The sequence below is a fragment of the Macrosteles quadrilineatus genome, unplaced genomic scaffold, assembly GCF_028750875.1.
Source record: "Macrosteles quadrilineatus isolate MER2022 unplaced genomic scaffold, UCM_ALF_1.0 Scaffold_19__1_contigs__length_3004403, whole genome shotgun sequence".
NCBI lineage: Eukaryota > Metazoa > Arthropoda > Insecta > Hemiptera > Cicadellidae > Macrosteles > Macrosteles quadrilineatus.
Window position 1 is genome coordinate 751,625 of NW_026542612.1, and position 22,595 is coordinate 774,219.

The 22,595-nt window shown below is 34.7% G+C and overlaps 1 protein-coding gene across 2 annotated transcripts in view; it reads left to right on the forward strand.

The window, feature by feature from the left end:
* LOC129005279 (kinesin-like protein KIF20B) overlaps positions 1-22,595 on the forward strand; it is a 155,222-nt gene that overhangs the window by 97,157 nt on the left and 35,470 nt on the right. For both annotated transcript variants that reach the window (XM_054434120.1, XM_054434121.1), the window contains exons 18-22: positions 9,840-9,941; positions 10,324-10,551; positions 11,424-11,651; positions 14,053-14,497; positions 16,079-16,202. In XM_054434120.1, the coding sequence (XP_054290095.1) occupies positions 9,840-9,941; positions 10,324-10,551; positions 11,424-11,651; positions 14,053-14,497; positions 16,079-16,202 (1,127 nt within the window). The remainder of the gene's footprint in view (positions 1-9,839; positions 9,942-10,323; positions 10,552-11,423; positions 11,652-14,052; positions 14,498-16,078; positions 16,203-22,595) is intronic.

Below are 22,595 nucleotides of genomic sequence, written 5' to 3' on the forward strand. Positions count from 1 at the left end.
GATACACGGCACATGTAAATATTACCACCCAACACTTCTGATTATCTCTAGTGATCAATGGACCAGCCAAGTCAATCCCACATACTTGAAAACATGAAGAAATCTCAGTGCGGTCTGTGGGTAAGGGAGGTGATGGCATCTCTAAGGCTTTTGCTATGTGTCGCTTGCAGCGAAGACAGTTGTGAACTACCTTTCCAACAGCCCTTCTGCCTTTCAGGATCCACACTCTGTCACGAAGGATGACAATCAATGCTTGTACTCCTGCATGTTTATTCTGTAAATGGTACTGCCTGATTATTTTCTCAACAGCAGGGTGTTTGCTAGGTAGAATGGCAGGGTACTGGTATTCAAAACCTTCATCCCGATCTGATACTCTGGTTTTCATTCTTATGACGCCATCTTCATCCACAAATTTTTGTACACCACTTAGCTCTTGAGATTTTAGACCTTCAGGAAAACTCTCTCTTTTAATCAATTTAAATACAATCTTTTCTGTCTTCAAGAATTCTTCAGAACTGATGTTATTTCCCAAGTTCAATTTATTCTTGGGAGACATTCTCAAGATCCACGCTACAGTTCTTACTATCTAAGTATACTTCGAAAATCTATTTCCTAACATTTGAGCGATTGATATTGGCTCAACAGAACTAGCAGTGACGACAGATTTACGAAATTCTTCCTTAAGCTCTTCTGGATCAGGTGATGGGCGTTCTGATGGCCATTTATCAGGATAAGCATATAGCCATTGAGGGCCAAGCCACCATTCAGAATTGAGTTATTTTTTAGGAGTGCATCCCCTGGAAAGAATGTCAGCAGGGTTGTCAGGTCCTGAAACATGTCTCCACTGTGAAAGTTGGGTCAATCTGTTAATTTCTTTCACTCGGTTTTCAACAAAAACAGACCACTTCCCTTGCTTTGCAATCCATGCTAGAACTACGGTGGAGTCCAGCCAATAATAAACTGGGACTTTGGGGTTGTTGAGACACTGTAAAGCTAGACATGAGAGTCTCACACCAGTAATTGCACCCATTAACTCAAGACGAGGTAAAGTAATTGGTTTGATTGGTGCAACTCGTGATTTAGCTAATATAATATTTATGTCAAGGATACCATCTACTTCGGTTCTTAAGAATATACTACATTCAAAAATATTCTCCTGCTCAATACACACCTTTCCAGACAGCCAAGTTCCTCGACCCATTTTTGAATCTGCACCTGTAGGTTTTGAGGTAGTTCTTCATCCCAACCTACCTTCAACGTCCAAGTCGTTTGCAAAATAATTTTGGGAATCAGTCCAACCGGAGCAGTAAAACCAATAGGATCGAAACCCTTTTGAGCACATGATAGCAATGTCCTTCTGGTAAGTACTGAGTCCTTGATATTCAAAGGTTGAACATTACAGTACAGTTCATCTTTATAGCATAACCATCTAAGTACCAAGACGTTCTCAACTTGGTCAGGAGTTTTAAAGTAACCGTTACCAGCCCAACCCCTTAGGTTAAAGCTCCAACCCCTTAGGTTAAAGCCTCCTAGCTTTAAAAGTGTTTGAGCATCATTTATGAAATTCTCTTGCTCAGAAATACTGTTAACTCCCGTGAGGCAATTGTCAACATAAAAAGTTTTTAGCAAAGCCTTGGCTACATGTCTAAGATTGGTAGGAGTGTTTTCCAGAAGATTATTTTATACTGCTCCCAAAAGAATAGAATAGAATAGAATAGAAATCTTTATTTGCCATTGACATTATACATATATTAGCAACAGTCAAGAATATAACTAGTCATAGGTCATAAAATATAAAGCTTACAAGCTAAAATACAATTTTCTTCTTCTCTAAAAACTCTGAGAGGGAATAAATGGATTTTTTAAAAGCCAATTATAAAATTGTTTTAAAAACATTGAGTGTGTTGGATATGATTGAACAATTTTACTGAGTTTGTTATACAGGGTGGTAAAAAAGTCCCAGGACAGTTAAATAGAAAAAAAAAAAAAAATTTAGATAGAGCTACAATACTTGGTACACAGTTACAGGGCATAAAACTCTATTTTAACACATATTCAGTGATCCAATAACTCTTCAGGGGGACGGCCCACAAGGAGTCGGAAGAAAATCTTAAATGGAAGCATAGGTCAATATGCACATCAAATTAAAGGTCTTTTTTAGTAGAATACAATGCCGCAAACCGCACTTCAAAAGGTTGATCCTGCGCAAAATGGCAGGTGTTCAAAGATTTATTGAATCCGCCATTTTGAATCTTAGAACAACTGCCATTCTTTAGTCAGGCATTCTTTTGAGCTTGAATTTACGGCATCATAATCTACCAGTGAAGACCTTTAATTTGATGTGCATATCGACCTATGCTTACATTAATAATTTTCTTCTGATTCCTAGGGCTGTGCCCCCTGAGGAGTAAGCGTATAATAGCAATGTAAATTAAATGAATCTTTGAACAACTGTCATTTTGCGCAGGATCAACCTTTTGAAGTGCGGTTTGCGGCATTGTATTCCACTAAAAAAGACCTTTAATTTGATGTGCATATTGACCTATTAGATAAACAGTCTTCTAATTAGATAAACAACGCGAGATAATCTTGTTGATAATCTACGTGGGATTCCCAGCTGAGCTGGTTATCAATGTGCATACCTAGGAATTTCACACTGTGTTGTATATTATGAAACACGTGATCCGTGGGTCTTAAACTGAAAAGATTGTTTTGAGTTTTATTGTTGTTCAGAAGAAAATTATTTGACTGAAACCATGCTGAGGCATCACTCATTGCAGTTGGGTTATTTGTTCTAATTCAATTATTGTTCTGCTCTTTGAAAAGAAAGTTGTATCATCTGCATATAAAATAGATTTAGTAGGTTTTGAAATGTTACTTGGAAGATCATTAATAGAAATTAAGAACATGAGTGGTCCAAGTACGGACCCCTGAGGCACTCCGCAATCCACTAATATCTCATTTGACATCTCACCGTTATCAGAGACAATCTGTCTTCGATTACTGAGATAAGATTTAAGAAACTGAAGAACGGTATCTCCAAAGCCATAGTGTTGAAGTTTCATCAAAAGATCCTGGTGATTCACACAGTCAAAAGCCTTGCTCAGGTCACACAGAGTGGCCCAAGCAAAGGCCCTTGACTCAAAGGCTTCAATGACATCACAAACTAAGGTATCAATGGCATCTAAAGTTGATCTACCACTTCGAAAACCAAATTGTGAAGTAGAAAAAAGGTTATTGTTTTCAAGAAACTCATAAATTTGTTCAAAAACTACGATGTCAATTACCTTAGATAGAATCGGAACTTTTGAAATCGGCCTGTAGCTTTCGGGTTTGTCTCTATCTCCTTTCTTGAAAATAGGACAGATGCGGGATAGTTTTAATTGTTCTGGGAAATGTCCATCTGATAAAAGACTATTAATTACTATAGTTAAAGAGTGTACGATAGCAGGGATTATTTTTTTGAGAATATTATTTGACAAGTTGTAACAGTCCAATGAATTTGAGTTTTTCAATTTTTTAATAGCATCAATGATACATTTTTGGTTTACTAATTTGAAATTGAATTTTACTGGAGCAGCCTGAGTATTATTGACAAAATGCTTTGGGAAAAGATTTGGGTTGCCTATGTTCCGTTTTATAGTCTGAACTGATTAAACAAAATATGCATTAAATTGAGATGGTGTAATATTTGGTGAAGGCTCATTTCTTAAGTTTTGGGTGTTTGATTTTATGATATTCCAAGCAGCTTTACACTTGTTACTACTATTTTCAATCTGCCTTTGATTAAAGTCTAGTTTTGCCTTAATGATTTTCTGTCTATACATTTTTTTTTAGATTTCTAAGTTGTTCACAAACCCTTGGATTAGGAGAAAAAGATTCTTTAAGGACCTTACTTACAACTAAAATCTCTTGCTTAAGACCTGCAAGTTCGGTTGTGTACCATTTTTGTTTTGGTAACCCTATCGTTTTGTTATCAGAACTATTTATAATTTTTTTCTTACAATAAAAATTGATTGAGTTGCAAATTTTCTGGAAAAAACATTAAAACAAAGATATAGAGTCAGTTATACCATACATAACCTGCTCCCAGTCAGTACAAAAAAGCATTTCCAATAAATCACTTAACCTACGTTGTGGTAAAATTGTTTTAAACATACTTGGTTTGGTACCATTAGATGCAGTTGGGTTTTTCTTAATATCTAGAGTTATGGTAAATTTTAGGCTATCGTGATCTGAAAAAGGAAATAGTTCAATAGCACAAAAATGGACAGATTCCCTATTAGTACGGTTAATAATAGAAGAAAAGGATTAATATAAAAGGATTAATTAATATTAAGGATTAATATAAAAGAAAAGGACTACACGACAAACCGAAGACAACTCTAGCATGGCGGTAAACGATCACGTGATTGTCTTCCCACCACAAAAATCGTAACATGTCTCGATCATCATGGTCAATTATAATTTGTAGAAAAGCCTTTTCAATATCAGCTGTTAAAGCAAATGCATGTAATCTAAAATTAGTCAGTACCTTAGGTATTAACTCTATCAAGTTAGGTCCAGACTCAAGACATCCATTAACAGAATATCCATTTATGTCTTTAGCGGAAGCGTCAAAGACAGGTCTGATCCTCGTGGTGCTTCCCTCCTTGACAACAGCCCGGTGTGGTAAATAGTGACTTTTCAATGGCTGTGAAATGTTTTCATCTGTCACTCGCTCAATGATGCCTTTGGTCAACCAATCCTTCAATACTAAATCATAATCAAGATACATATTACACTGTTTCAACTTACGTGTTGTTGACAACAGACGTTTTTTGGCTACTTCACGGTTTGTATCCAGAGGGGGTGGTCTTCAATCCAAGGTAGTTTTACCTCGTAGCGTCCATCCACATCTCTGGTGACAGTGTCTTTGAAGAACGCTAAAACATCTCTATCTCTCTCCTCTTTCTGTTGCTTGACACTCGGATCCATTATACCCATTGTCTCTAGTTCCCAAAATTGCCTAATATCTTGTGAAGATTGGAAAGCCACAAACATGGAGGAGACAAAAGAAGATTCCTCGTCAGACGTGCCAACAATTGTCCAGCCCAATCGAGTTTTTACAGCTACAAGTTGCTCATTTACCTTATGAAACTCTGGAGTGATGATCTGTGTCCAAACGTCAGCTCCTAATAAGACATCAATACCAGTGAAGTCATCGCCGTTACAAGAAGAAACATCTGTCAGAAATATGTTTTCTTTCTCTAAACGAGTGATCAAGCTGTAATCACAAAACTTAGGAACATGATTACAGATAACATGTTGTTTTACAACGTTGACACTTGTCCGAAAGTTCTCATTTATTGAGCTCAAATTTAATTCATAGGTGTTATGATATTTAGGACCGGTTTGTTTACCTCCAAAGGTTTCTTGCTGGATCAGAACCTTACCATTGCTTGAGAGACTCAATTTAGATACACAGAGACTAGAAATGAAGCTTTTCTGTGAACCTGAGTCACATAAGATTCTAACCCTTTTCGGTTCCCCATTTACATTTACAAAGGCATACAAAGTTTATAAATAGGTAGTTTTACTTTTGTTGTTCAAAGTCGAAAATGAACTAGTACTTTGAACCGGAGTTTGTTTTGACTTGTCTTCACCACTCGGCTTGGATTCATTAGTGGTAGGGATCTTTTGACATAAGATTGCCAGATGTTTACCCATACAGATGTGACATTTTACCTGAATCCTGCACTTATTTGCTAAGTGTCCCTTCTTTAAACATTCAAGACACAATCCCTTTTTCTTTGCAATCTCGGTTCTTTCTGAGGTTGTCTTATCAAAGATGGAAAAAACAATCATATGAATTGTGAGTTTATTTTCCACAAAATGCGCAAAGATTCTTATTAGGGTACCTACCTGTGCTCATTTTAGGATCCTGATGCCCATCAGACGATACAAGAACTGCTGCTGAAGGTGTCTTAGGCTTACTAGTTCGTTGTTGTTTCTGTTAAAATAGTGTCCCTATCAGTTTCATTAGTTTCAAAGCGTGACTTTCGTCAGAAATGTCATTGCTTGAAACATGGTTTGTAAACAAATTATTTCCTTTAAATTTCATGCTTGCTGATAAAATGCATCTATTATTAAAAAATTATTATTATTATTAAAAAATATAGGAATTAGTACACAATTGTAAATTGTATTACATAGAGTATTTCATTCAACGGAGCAGAAAAGTCGGTTTCATAGAGTTTCTTCAACTCAGCGGCAGCCCATTACCGGTATTAATATTTATCTTCTGCAAATAAATAAAATATATGATCACATCCATAGAATAGTTAAATTCTTTAACTTATATCACATATTATTAAGGTTAAAATTTAATTAGCTTTACAATAATCAAGTAGCAAAAACATAAAGAGTTGCTGGAGTGAGGAGGTTGGTGCGATATAAAATCAACCTTGTCGCTCTATTAATCGCTCTACTACAAACAAACTGCACACTCAATTGTAAATTGCTCGATTCACATGTTAAAAATCAACTCTTCAACTACAACTTTGTCGCTTAAAGTTCTTCTGGCCCAAAAATAAAATACTTCCTCGCATACTAACTTTTTCATGTCACAATGAAGACATTTTTGACTCTTTTTAACTATGGAAATTCTATTTCAAATCAAAAGTAAAAATTATTTATACCATTACATTCTGCATTTGATGCTGATTACAAATATATAAACATTATTGTACTTAATCATTGTTATTGCAGGCTAAAAGCGAGTTAACATAACAATTAACATAAAGAAAATAGAAATTGGACCAAATAACAAAATGGCAGCTATAAATGATTAAGACAATTATTAGTAAAAGTAATTTTGAACTTAATGGTGAATTTAATTATTAATGGTTCCATTTCTATTTTCTTTACGTCAATTTTTATGTTTCGTCAAGACCTGTAAAATGATACAAAACTCGACTATACTCGTCATTTGGAAATTTTGAGCTAATCCCTACCCCCGCTACCCCTAAGGATAAAATTTTCAAAATTGACCATAATTATTGTAGCCCCTCATATCTAAGAAGGTTGCCGCAAACCGATTTCAAATATCTCAAATGGTTAAAAAGTTAAAGGGGGTGCAAGTTAATTTTCAGCCACCCTCATGGTTATTTGGATTTGAAACGTTTTAGGACAACATTTTGTTATTAGTGGGCCGAATTTTGTTTTCTTTATGTAAATTTTTATGTTTCGTCAAGACCTGTAAAATGATACCAAACTCGACTATACTCGTCATTTGGAAATTTTGAGCTAACCCCTACCCCCGCTATCCCTAAGAATAAAATTTTCAAAATTGACCATAATTATTGTACCCCCTTATATCTAAGAAGGTTGCCGCAAACAGATTTCAAATATCTCAAATGGTTGAAAAGTTAAGGGGGGTGTATGTTACTTTTTAGCCACCCTGTATAATTGCTATCTTAACTACCTTTTATTTTATATAAGCAATAATCCATTCTTACTCCTTCACTATAACTACATTCTTTCTAAGAAGCCAATTGCTACTAACTGTCAAGATTATATTATAAAATAATTATTGTGCTGTTCTGTGACGTAAAATAGTTCTAGGGGGGGGGGGGGATAAACTAGTATTCATAAAATCATACTAGGACTACCCCTAGGACCAGCCACACTCAAATTTCTACCCCAGAGTGCTCAGAAGTAGCAAAAAAAATCCAGGGGTTGAAACAAAGCTGTTCATGGTTTTGACTGCTGCTCAATTTATTAAATGTAATTGAAGGTTTAGAGCACTAGAAGCGCTCAGGAAATCCTGCAGACGCTCAGTAGCAGCTATTTCATCCCCACCTATGTTAAAGTGTTTTGGGAAATGCTTAACTTTTAGACAGACTCTGTAGGGCAGACGAGTATTCTTTTTTAGCCAAGTTGATAAACTACTCGTATTAAACTTTAAACTGTTTAGCTAAAAGACGTTGGTAAAATATAAAATAGAATATTACTTTAAAAATTCCTTCAGAGTCTACGGAGCCTAATTTTTATGGGATAGTGGATTTTTATCCCCCTAGAATTTTACCCCCTGGGCAAACGTGACGTCACAAACCAGGGGGTAAAATTCCGGCCGCGAACTTTTGAGTTTTGCGACATCAGCTCAATGGTTTAGACGCGGAATTAAACATATATTTTAACGGTTGTGAATTTAATCAGAACAGATCAAATTATAAAAACCTAGAGTGTACGGCCCGGATTTTTACCCCCGGAATTTTACCCCCTGGCCAGATATATAAATTAGTGAGAATGATTAATTATCTTCATTCTGTTTTAATTTTATAGTAATCATTTTATTATTAAGTAGCCTAAAATAATTTATTTGTAACATTAACTAACCGAACAGGTTTTTAATTTTAATTTTGAGATTCTAGTATTAGGATTCGATCTTTGAAGCTAACAGTTGGTTAATATGACGTATAAACAATCAACTGAATGATAATTGTTTCGAACATTTCTTTACAAAATAAATTAATACAGATAGTCTACTAAATAATGAAATGTTTACAATTAGTTAAAAACAGAAATAAGAAAATCAAAAATTCAATTTCTAAAATGGGCCAGGGGTTAAAATTCCGGGAGGTAAGAATCCGGGGGTAAAAATCCGGGGGTAAAATTCCGGGGGTAAAAATCCGGCCCGTACATCTTCAGTTGCCTAAACGCTAGCTATGTGGGGGTAAAATTCCGGTTTTTATTGCTAATCTAATTAATCACGCTCTGTCTATTTTCATTAGACTTTCAAATCCGCGGGGGTAAAATTCCGGCCGCGATCAAACTTTTGGCCACTCAGGTTACTACGTCATAGTGACGTCAGCTTTGCCCAGGGGGTAAAATTCCAGGGGATAAAATTCCGGCGACCCATTTTTATATATATACATAGAAGAATTTAGCATCATACGGTTAAAATAAATGTAATAATATTATTCGTAATTAATTGTTCAAATCTAAACACTCCCAAGACTTGGTTCTATCACCCGCCAATGACGGGGTTCGGAACTCAGACAACGAGTCTCGGGGTATTAAAACGACGAATTAGTTAAGCAAACAGAGAAATTGTAATTTCGTAACTAGGCTAATTGATTTAAATCAAACTAAACAATAGCCACCACTAGTCACTGGCAGGTCTAGACTCAAGTTGGGAAATTTAAGTTATAAAAATTTTGATATTTAAAATCAAATTTGGAAACAAGAATGCAAATGTTTAACGAAAATGTTGAAAATTAAACGTAAGTAAATCGTGGTAATTTGATTAACTAGTAGCTAACCTTCAGTAAATGAATTATTGATGATCGTGCAAGCGTAGATAACGGATAAGTGTAATGACGAAGTTACTTCGAAGACGTAACGAATAATCTTGTCTTAAAGTAAAATCCTCTCATTCCAGTCCTGTCGAGGCTAGTCAACACCTGATCGCAAATTTACTTGTTTAGCCGGTCTGTTGCCTGTCAACGTCTACAAACAAACACCAGTTTGGACTGTCATCGTCGGCGTTAAATATTGGTAAAATCGGTCGGTTTAACTGTATTTGACGAATTGGCCTGCTATTACTGATAAATATATCGTGTGAGTGTATGTATATATACATCACTGTGATTAAAACTAGGCCTACGTTCTTTGGCCCATAGCCCAAGCTGTGGCCAACACATAGGCCTAGAAGTAGGCTATTGTGGATAAAAACTGGAAAGTTGCGGTGTTCATTTATTCGTATGTTTTTGTCCCCCTTAAAATTTGGTACCTCACAGTTCTGCTGTTATTTTTATTTTTCTTAGTTTCCGATAACTGTTGTCAAATTGTTTCAGGAGGAAGACATGCTGAATCAGATGGAGGCATTAAAAGAAAATATAAGTGACAAAGAAGATCAAATTGATCTTCTTGAGGCTCGTATCGAGAATATGGAATATGTAAGTTATTACAAATGTGTTATATGATATTATCAGATGTAAATAGACACAACTGTGAGAAGTACAGTGGGTTTTAAGCTTTCAACCAGTCATTATATTAGGCTACTGTGTGCTGATGGTTACTTTTACGGAGTATAATCTTTTTTATACATAATAGTTTCTTGGTTAATTCATAAATTATGGTAAAAATTATTCCAATTTCAACATGTTTCTGACAAACAAAGGTTATGTATTTGTTTGACAAAACTTAATCATCGTTTAATCAACATAATCTTCTTGTCATTTGTGTAAATTATCACAAGCCAAACTACAGTAAGTAGTCAGTTGTATTTAACACTACTAACTAAACTGAAAACATAAAAATGATGGTTATTTGTTGTAGATGCATGAAGATGAAGTAAAAGAATACAAGACCAAATGTACAACACTGGAAGAAGAAATAGCACGCCTTGGCAAACTTGGAAAAACCAGTCTTTCCGATGACATGAAAATTGATTTTGAAAGGCAGATTTTGGAATTGACAGTCCTGAAAGAAGATTTAGAATCTGCAAAATTGACATTGGAACAACAATTAGCTAAACTGACAGAGGAAAACATTGATCTCGTAAAAGTAAATGAGTATTTAAGTCTTAATATTTTGAACATCTTTTCCACCAAGACTGATATTAGAATATATAATAGGTTACGTACCTTAGTCCGTCTTCAGTCTTATGTTAGTCTAGGGATGACTAGTTTCCGGTCAAAGACCCATTATCAAATCCTTGTAAACCTCAAATTGAAGTTGGTCATCAATCCGACAGAAGTCTTCATCAGTACATAAATACAGTTCGACAGATAAAGTTCACAATTCACAAACAGAACTATCCGATATAGGCAGAACGATTTTGGTTAGTTCTGTCGTGTCCGCCGTGTAACCTGTGTCGGTTTGTCCCATTATCAATGTGGGAGGCCTATTGTCTTTTAAAAATGTTTTTAAATTGTGAACTTTATGTGTCGAACTGTATTTATGTATTGATGAAGACTTCTGTCGGATTAATGAACAACTTCATTTTGATGTTCACAAGGATATGATAATGGGTCTTTGACCCGAAACTAGTCATCCCTAGACTAACATAAGACTGAAGACGGACTAAGGTACGTAACCTATTATAAATATCATAATATTGTCGGTTTTATTTGTATGCAGTAGTTAATGTTCCATTGGTTTAAAACAAGTTTTGTTTTATGTTATTTTCTATCAAATGACATTTCAGAAATAAGCCGATATAACATCCTAATGTAGTAAGAACATTTTTTTGTGGTTTTGTGGTTTTTTTTTCAATCTAAAAGAGCACAATAGTGATTTAGTTTTCAGTTTCTTTAAAAAATAAGTTGTTACGAACAGAGATTTATCAACTTGCTCATTCATTGTATAGTAAACAATAAAGAGTACAGAGGAGAGAGTCTGGCTACATATACATTTTTTTTATTCATTCTTTGCAGATTCACAGGAATGAAATTCAGGATTTAAAGATTAAATGTGCGACACTAGAAGAAGAAATACTATGTCTACGCAAAGTAGAAAAGGACAGTACAACAGAGAGCTCAAAATCTAATCTTGAAAATCAGTTATCAAAATTAAAAACACAGAACGAGGCTTTGTTATGTGAAAAACTATCATTGGAAGAACAACTAGCAAGACAGGCTGAAGGGTTTAAAGCTTTCAGACAAGTAAGTGGATTTATTTAAGGAATTTAATTTTCTTAGAATTAGGTATGGACGGGGTTGAATTTTTAGTTCAAGACAAGTCAGGATTTTAATTTCCTTCCCAACTTTTAGGATAGGACAGGATTTTGTCCTCTATGCAAAAAAGGGTTTGTTTTAAAAATCTTAAGTAAAGATTCTTGCATTTATCAAAAATTACATACAAAATCAATTTAGTCTAAAGCTTTTGTGTCACTGATATATATAAAATACCTCAGCCGCAGCAAACCTGCAGAGTGCAGACCAAGTGAATTTCCATTTACCCGGCTTGATTTCTACTAAAATATTCCCTAAAAATTGTCAGATTTATTTCCTATTTAAATAACATTAATTTTAGTGAGTACTTAAGTTTGCTTCTAGGGGGAAGATATTGAGGTGTGTTTTTTTTTTTTTTTTTTTTTTTTTTTTTTTTGTGCTTAGTATGAAATAAACAAAATTGCCAAATTTGATTAAAATATATCCATAAACAAGCAAACTACAACAGTTTATTTATTCTCCATAAGAATAAAATGGGAATTTTAAATTTACAATTTTTTAAATTTTCTCCATAATCCTTGGGCATACAACACCGCTTCAATATACACAATTATTTCTTTAAGCTCTAAAAAATGGTTTGGAGATAAATTATGAAATTTTGTGTTTTTAGGGTCAAAAATGGGAAAAATCAATTTTTACCCTATAAACCCCCGTTACTGATTCGCGAACTCATTTGAATAAATATAGGTTTACACGTTTGTAACAAATTTCATCACATCGGATCATTTTGCCTTGAGTCATCGCTAGGGGTGTGCGAAGCAGCAAAAAATTTTCGATTCGATTCAAAAGGTTTTCAATTTGAAGCAATACGATATTTTTCTATTCATACTTGTCAATAGAGTGAAGTAACAATAGGCTAGGCCTAATTAAAATTTACCACATTTGTGTAGTAATCAAACTTTTGTTGATGTGGTATGTGGTACTAGGCCTATTCATACATATGACATAATATATGAATTTAGGCTAAAAAATATTTATTTTCAATCATATATTAGAAAGAACCAGTATTGTTAGAAATGTCAGTGAGCTGCTTTACTTGCCTATTTCATAATTTTTACTTGTAGAATCATATTTTTAAGCATGTTACCAATTTTATAATATTGATTTTACAAATAAAGATACTGTATGTTTTGGTGCAAACAAATATTAACATTTGCAAGATTTATACTGAAACTTTCAGTTGGTTCAAATTGATAAAATGATGATAGAATCAGACCTACAAACTACAAGGAATATATAGCAGACAAAGAAATACCAAATTTATCCGTCTAAAACATCAATTACTAGTTTAGTATCAAGTAACAATTAATTATTCAGACCTGTTATTTTTAGAATGATTTTGGAGTGACTTGTTTTAGCTATTACAGTAGTAAAACATGTCTCACACTGCTTACACTTAACAAAACTTCTCATCATTTGCAATATCAAAACAAAAAATTATAAAACAATTAAAGCTATTACAAGCAAAGAATTAATTAAATAAGAGCACCTTTGCAATGAAAACACAACATCAATGCACTTCTGTATTGCGTTGACTTTCTGCAGGCGTTTTTCGTATATGGCTACTGACTCCCTCATGAATCGAATGGTTTTTTTTTATCACTACTGAATCGAATCGCGATTCGATGCACCGAATCAGAATTTCACTCCTAGTCATCGCACTAACAGGCATACACACACACACACAAATACACATATATATATTCATATTCTCATTTTAAACACATTCTTTTCTTAAAAATCCTTTCAAGCTCCTCCCCATTGGCTCTTTCCCATGTTAACCATGATGAGTATTCATATTTAAAAGGAATAAACAAATGTCAGCTGTTTGAACTAACAAGTTGGTTCTGTAATATTAAACAGCATTAAAAAGTTATAAGGTTTACCAACAGGGTGCAGCACTTTTAATTTTTTATGGTAAGTCAATGTCACAGTACTGTATATTACGACGTCAATAACCTCTATGGTCAGGAAATGTTACAGTACTGTATATTGCCGACGTCAACAATCTCTGGCATTCTGTTAATTACGTTTTTAACCCGCCCCTATGACAGTGTGTATCTGGATCCGGATCCAAATTTTTCAAGATCCGGATCCAGTACCGACATTTTCTTGGATCTGCCCATCACTAGTGATTTCATATCTAATTTATTTTTTTTTCAATCAGGCAAATGGAAATTCTCTTATTTCGCAGGTTTTTTGTGGCTGGGGTATTTTACAATTTATGTATCCTTAACATGTATTACATGGAATCGCATGAGTTATTAGTGGTATGTGTATTTATATTTTATTCATAAAAATGAAATGATAAAATAGTTATTTGTATCTTTAGGAAACCGCTGAAAGACTACAAACTTTAGAAAAGCAGCATGAAGAGAACATGACCGAATTAAATGCCCGTGAAGAGAAAATAGTGAAGTTGAATCGTGAAATAAAAACTCATCTTGAAAATTTAGAATGCATTGAAGTGAAACTTATTGAAAGAATCAAAGAGGCTGATTGTTACAAATTGTGTATAGAGGAGAACCAGAAAGAATTTGATTTAGTAAGGAATAAGTTAGAAAGTGAAATAACTGAACTTGTCAAAAAGTCTGCAGAACAAACCGAACTATCTGTTAAAAGTAATGAACTTAAATCCAAATTTCAGTCATTAAGCGAAGCTTTAGCAAAAAAATCTGAAGAGATCGAAAATCTTCAAAAGAACATTGAATCCCTTAATATAGACAAGAAGAAGGTTGAGGAGGAACTTCGCTCTGAAATTTCTACTTTGGAGGAGAGTAAGTTTTTTCACAGCTGTTTTATTCATCCATTTAAGTCACAAAATCTTAGTTTTTAAAATTTGCAGCTTTGGCTGGGTTTGTGTGCTTATCTTGTTACTAGCTGTTACCCATTGGCTTCGCCCGATATATTTTTTTGTTTTATTACTACTAAGAACCCGGTGGAGGCTGGAATTGCCTTTTAAATTATTTACTGTCTTAACTGACCATTTACCAGGAGCTTAAAATTACTCCCTCTGGAACAACCTACCTAATGTTTTTCACCAAAATACTATTCCGGCTGTATCTCCTATCACTTAGACTACCCTTGAACTGAATTTGCCTGTAGTGCAGTTAGTTCTCTTTTTACTGCTTCACAACGGGAAGAGAACTTTAATACTTTTCATTGAAATGGCGACCTTACAACAGTAGGTATTTTAAGCCAAGGAATAGAGATGAGTGTAGGAAGCTGTCAGGGCAAAGCCTTATAGGACAGTATTAAAATGAAAGATGACTATGACCACTTAGCCTGTCTTGTGGTTATAGCCTATTGGCCCTTTTCATGCAAAATATAGAATAGAATATATATTTATTTTCTCAAAGAACTTACAATACATTGTACATATTACAAAATTATTGTACATTAATTTTCACTTGAAGTAAAACAAAAAAAAAACAACTAAGTTATAATATAAATAGACTTGAACTTAAATAAAAAGTCCGTTGTTCTCACCAGGCTGACAAAAGACAAGTTACAGTGATCTGAAGCACAAAACAACCATACTGTATGTACAATAAAAGTGACCTTTAAAATTTGAATCTAAAAAAATAATTAGAGCCTCATTAGGCAAAGCCTGTGGTTGAGGTTCCTTTACTTACAAATTTAATGTATACACAGAGCGATCAGATAGATATAAAAACAATACTAGTAAAAAACACAATGGTCTCATTCGAAATCGAAACCTAAAAACAATAAATGAGAAAGACAAATGATTATTCAAAACACCTGCCACATATGTTTGATTCTTGTCATGTTTGTTATCTCTTGTTTGATAACTCGAAACCACGCACTGCACTAGTGCCAACAGGCAGCTGATAGCCCCAACCCAAGGGCCATCATAGCACACTACATACAATGTATAGACCCTGAGTGGCATAGCCCGCCAAAGTGCGTCCTTAACTGCTAAAAATTCAAAATAACTCATTTAAGATTCTAAGTTAACATATCAGCTCAACATATCAGTTTAACATAACAGCTCAATTAATTGGTCTAGTAGTTTTAGCGAATTTCCCATATAGGGAATAAGCTAATACCGTAGTACTCATGGTAAGACCTGGACCCGGGACAGATTTAATTGTCATTGTTAAATGTCATTATAATGAATATTTTACTGTCCCAAGTTTTTTCAACACTTTTCAATTAAGTTCATTGATGAAACATAGAAATACATTGTGAAAATAGAAAAGAAATCCATATAATCCAATTATTAAGAATACCATTTATCATTAGACTAATATAAGCATCTGGTTTGTTGGTACAGTGAAAAAATATGTTTTTCAAACTCAAAAGATAGTTGTAAAAGTAATTTGTTTAATTTTTAGGTTGTAAGAAGCAGTTGCAAGAAACAACAAGACTGTGGAACTCTCAAAGAGTGCAGGAAATTGAAAATGAAAAACTTGCCAAAGAGCTGTCAAAAGTTAAAAATATTATGGGTGATTTAAGCAGGTAAGTTGTACTACATCAAGTGGGAGGTGGTTTATTTTTAATGGTACGTGTCTATTGCAATTTTTGTCGTTTTGGTTTTTGACTTAACACCGACCCCTTAAGACTTAACCCTAAAGATAATTTTACCAAAAGTTTAGTTAGTGTAAAATGCACAGGCGTTTAAATTAAAACAGCTATTGGCATACTAACAGCTTAAAGCATAATCAATCGCGCCGGTGGTGACGAGATTAAACTGAAACTCTTCATGCACAGTGAACGTGTTTTAAACTTAGTTTTGTATTTCACTAAGTTCTGTTTTATCGAAACCCTATATTGTGCGTAGGGGTCTCAATCCCGGGATCCCGGTCAGTTTTTGATACCTAGAAATCCCGGGATTGGAGTCTTTTAATCCCGGGATTAAATGGATTGCAATACCTATGTTTATACTTAGTTTTTATTAATATGGTATTAGCTGTGCTCTATTTCAATTAGACAATTTAATTATCAATTAACTCAATAGGTGATCGTAGTGTAAATATATGTTTCAAGTGTATTAGATGTATTTAGATTTACCTTCTGAAAACGTTATTAGGCCTACATTAGTTAAAAGTTAATTAATAACAGTACCGGTATAAGTTATTTTGAGTTTAACTTTTGCCATTAAACGCAAACAACGCAATTGATGTCGCAACATAAAATATGGCAATCGGTAATGGAAGTATTGTTTTCTTAATACAGGCTTTTAGCCTGAGAATATAAACACACCATTATTATTTCATTATTAAGATTACTTATGTTTAGGGTCTATAACTTTTCTTCGTATTAGGTTTTAAGAGCGGTGATTAATTTTTTTATAATCCTAAATTACGTTTACACGTTAGTACATAAGCAGATGGTTTGTTGTTGTTTGTACTTTAAATTGTTTTATTGCTGTCAGTCAACATAACATTTTTACGCTGCAACTGATGATTCTTCCAATATTATCTCTTTATCTTAATATTTTTATTTATTTAGTTTCCATATTAGCATATTATTTTTAGTAGTCAAACTTCCAGCTGTGCTTCTTGGAAAGTTTAGTGTTGAGTGAAGCGTGACGTGTAGGCTACATGCGAGTGCGCTTGCTGCTGTTTTCTTTTATGTATTTATTAAATTCTAGAATGACATATCAACATTTATACACTGTAAATAATAAAGATGGATGATAAAAGTTCCGTGTAGTAATATTTTTTTACTGAGAAAACGGCATAATTGTGCAGTGTAACACTGGTAAATGCCAGTTTAAAACATTAAGGACTCAACAAGGGGACTTCACGCTCTTTTAAAATGGCTAAAAAGTTAAAATAATATAAACCCGGGATTTTGGGATTGGCTAAGAGAATCCCGGGATTGGATTTAAGGCCCGAGATTGAGACCCCTAGTTGTGCGGAACCGTATTTATATTTTATATTTTACTTACTTTATATTTTCCCGATAAATCAAACTCTTGATAATTCAAATCGATTTGCTTGGCCCACCAATTTCTTATTATCAAGAGTCTACTGTAAACCATTTGAATTACAGAGAGTTCTACTGTACAACTTCTGACTTGACTCCACCACTTTCTACAAAGTCTTCATTTCCCCGGACACGTCCTCTTTTTGGGTACATAAAAACGCCCGGGGGGGGGGGGGGGAAGGGGATTTTTGGCAAAACCTTATGTCATGGATTTAGGCTAAAAAATTAATAATTAAAATTATTCCTGGGTTGTTTTTTTTCCTGGAACGCTAGGCACGAGCCTGGGATTGTTAGCGAATTTGTATGACTTTCCTATGTTTCCATAGTTTGCAAATTGTCTCTTTCAATGATTGCTCAATAAATGCAGCACAGTGTTCATTCAGTTTTCTTAAATACTGAACCACAAGCTCACCTTTGCCATATAGGGAATAAGCTAATACCGTAGTACTCATGGTAAGACCTGGACCCGGGACAGATTTAATTGTCATTGTTAAATGTCATTATAATCCATACAGCGATTATAATCAATCATTATAATTATCATTAATGACGTTGTTGCTAGGGTTATTGTAGGGTGGATAATTGTCCATGCTTTCTCGCTTTTTTCCATTGTTTAATATTCCCCTCCCCCCCTCACAACACTAACCCAAATTCAAATAGTAAATATTTCATTTCAACCAAGTCAGTAAATGTTTGTAGAACTCGTTTCCCTTAACCCTTTCAGTGCTAGGCCAATTATTCATATTTTGTAAGACTTTTTTGTTTGCCTTTTAATTCCATTACCTGTTGTTGGATTTTAACTGACATGTTGTCACTATTTTATTAACCCTCCGAGTGTCATGCGTCGCTGCAGCGACTCGCGAACACTGTTTACGGCGAAGGCTCTATGACTGACTGAATCGGATTGAACTGGATCGAGTTAGGTATCGTTCTTTTCGTTAGATTCTCAGCTTTCTCCAGAGGTCTGTCTCAGCGCTGTATGTTCTCCGAGCCGATCGTAATTGTAGCAGACAGCTGACGTTCGTGTTTTAGACAACTTGGTTATTTCACATCGGTGACTTGTGTTTTTGTACGTTTATCGTCGTTTTTAGTGGTAAAAATGGACAGTAGTGATATACGTAATGCACTAGAAGATGATATTAGTGATGTTGAAGGACTTATTGACGATCCGGATGAAGTTGGTAGTGACATTGATGTTAATTATCATTCAGATTCTGAACTATCTTTGCTAGACTTTTCGTCAGGGAGTGGAGAGGAGTATGTGCCCGATTTGAACGATTTAGAGACGTCAGATATTGACGAAAATCTTGAAATTGAAAATGAACAAGACCCTAATGCAGGTAGGCCTAGGCTAATACCAGTACAGCAAAACATAGGACATTGGATTAGGGTGTATCCCCCCGAACCTCCGAAAGATGTCAGACCTCAGTTTCAAGTTAGGGCTACAGGACCCAAAGATTTACCCCCCAGAAATTCTTCCCCTATCAATTATTTGAACTTATTTTTGACAGCTACCTTTTGGAATCTCATTACTAGAGAGACAAATGTCTATGCTCAAAGAACATTAGATGAAAAGAGAGATAATTTGAGTCCACAGTCTAGGCTCAAAAAATGGTCCAATGTTTCCATACAGGAAATGAAAAAGTTTTTTGCTATTCTTATCAATATGGGAATGACAGTTAGAAAAAACATCAAATCATATTGGGACACTAGAAAAACAGAACATATAGCATTTTATTCAAACACCATGGCGATAAATAGGTTTTTACTCATAATCAGTTTCTTGCATTTGACATCGGCCTGCGCTGTTGAGAGGGGTCAGCCTGGACATGACCATTGGATAAAAGTAAGGTGGTTGTTAGATCATCTGAATTCAAGTTTCAAAAAACACTTTGTACCAAATCAGGAACTCTCCATCGACGAAAGTGTAGTAGGAACAAAGAACCGATGCATATTTATTCAATATATGCCAAATAAGAAACACAAACAATACGGAATAAAAAAATTCGAACTTTGCGATAGTGCCACCAATTATGTTATGCACATGGAACTATACAGTGGACGTGAGTACCTTGCTGAAGCTAATTATGATGAAGAGTTATTTACTGAGAGGGTAGTAAAGAACTTGGTTGAAAAATCTTCATTGTTTGTTAAAGGATATCATGTCTTTACAGACAATTTTTACACAAAAATTCCGTTGGCTGAGAACTTCCTTGAACGACAAACGTTCATCACCGGAACCATAAACAAAAAGTCAAAATTTTTATCAAAAAGAATTAAAAACTATAACTTAGGAGAAAGGGAAATACTTTAGAAAGAGAAATCTGTTATTGGTTGGTTACCGTCAGAAACTGAGTAGGAAAATTGTGTATTTGATTTCTACAGCATACCATGCGGAAGATCAAATTGTTACAAGTAAAAAGGGACTGAGAGGTATGAAACCGGTTTTGATACACCATTACAACCAGTTTATGGGTGGTGTGGATGTAAGCGATAAATCTGTGTACCATATGTCTTGCAACCGCACCACTTCTAAGTACTGTAAGAAGCTGTTCTTCAATTTTATTGATATTGCGCTCGTAAATGCTGACATTCTGTACAAAGAGAACACTGACAAACCTGTATCAAGAAGAGATTTCCACATATCTATTGTAGAATCCCTCGAAGGCTAAGCAACCTGCGATGCCTTACCTGGACCAGTTCCTGGACCCCGCGGAGATTGCGGTGACCACCGACTTGAAAAACTGCCTCAAAGACAAGAAAGAAAGTGTATCGTTTGTGGTCACACCAAAACTAGAGGCAGGTCTAGATTTTGGTGCCCCGGTTGTAATGTGGGTGTTCACAGAGAATGCTTCCACAAAATGCAGCACTTTTTGAGGCTTAAGAGGGGCAGAAAAAGGGCCAAAGTGACCCTAGACCAAAGTAGCGGTGAGGACTCTGATTAGGCCCATGTGTTAATTCTTATGTATATAATATTTCTTTTCATAAGTGTTTAGTTTTTATTTACAAGTGTTGAAAACTATTGACAGCAACAACTTTGCAAGTTTTTTGTCTAACTTTTGTGACTTTTTGTAAATATATTTTGGATACTTTGTAATTTATCAAGTTCAGCAAACGAATTCTTCAAGTTCGGCAAAGGATTCTGGCCCCAATCAAGGTAAAACCATGCTGTATTTTTCTCATTTACTAGTAGGCTGATTTTGTACTAACTGTAAATAAAATTTCATACAACATGAAATACTCTGGTTGGTTCAATATGTGTTTTTATGAAAGGTGTTGAGTCATTTGGCGATTTCGGTATTTTCTTTCAAACGCGCAAAACATGTTTTTCACTCATAACTTATTTATTTGATAACTTACCTCACTATATGATTATATATTTGTAATCCTCATAAAATTTAGAACAAAGTGGCTATTTTCAAATATTTATAGGCCTATAATTTATACAATTTCATTGAAAGAAAGATAAATCCCGGTATTTGTAGTAAACATTAAATAAAACTTAGTTTTTGTTGTAATTTTCCTGGTTTTCCTATAAATTTTTATGTTCTGATAGCATTATTTGAAACCAAAATCTCATAAAATCAAAAGACATACAGTTTACAATGTAATATTGAATTTAACCTTGATTTAGTTGGACAAGGTTATCGTAATATAGCCATTTTAGGGAAACTAATGTTTTGCAGCAAAGTCTCAGGAACACATTTATGATCACTGTTGTGTTTAAACTAAAAAATTTCATCTAAATAGTCCGTGACTAACTGGTGCTGCTACCTAGTAACGCATTAAACAACCATCTGTAGCGCTATCTGTTTGCAATCGGTGGCGTCAGCTTAAATACCGGTTTTTGACTCCTCAGTCATCAAGCACAGATAGCCGAGAAGGCTAGGGCGTGTGTCACTTGGCTAGTGGCATTCGTCAGCTCGGGTTCAAATCCCGTCCTGTGTGGCAAATAATTGGTGACCTGTGTGTTTGTAGCGATATACTACAACCACTGGGGCATAGTGAGGTGTTCATAATCCTTGCTTTAGACATACACCTCGAAATCATCAGATTGGGCGAATCTTTTAGCTAAGTGGTTGTTAGTGTATCCTATGAACATGCAGGTCACCAATGGCCGTTTTGCTATTTTTTTTTTAAATAACCTTCCTCTCTATATCCCTTAGAGATTTTTTTGTAAACAAAAAATCCTTATTGTTTACAAACATTCATATAGCGTATTAATAAGGGAGTGTTGCACGACGTCCAATAATATTTTTTCAGTGCCACGACGTCCAAAACATAATTTTAAAGTTGTTGCACGACGTCCAAGGGCCACGACGTCCAAAAGTACAGTAACTGCCAAAAATATAGTCTTTCTACAAGCTTTGGACGTCGTGAAACAGCGCACTGTAGAATTGTAAAAAAGTATCATTTGCACCACGTCCAAAGCCTCTGCCAGTTGCACGACGTCCAATCAATATTTGACTGTTGCACGACGTCCAAGTGCCACGATGTCCAAAGTGCCTGCACACTGTGAACACTGTTTGCCGACCTCAGTGTATACAGTTCGCATTGCAATTATTGAAGGCAACTAGGCCTAGTCAACTGTTTGAAAGTTGTCAACCGCTTCGTCTTCGATTAATGTTGAAATTATTCAATATTCAATGGTTCTAATTGAACTAATTATTGCATTAGCTTAATTTTTTTATATATAAAATAAATACTGTGTCACCGTAAAATGTAATGATGCAGTATTTCTGTTGTTATGATTGCATAATTGATTTCTACAAAATAGAGCTATGTCATAGAAACGAGATAAATAAATGACTACACTATTCACTATATTGTATGATTAATACAATAAATTGATCACTAGCCCAAAAGTAAATATGGTAGGTTTAATGTGAGTAGTGGTAGAATTCTAAGTACTGCAGTAGA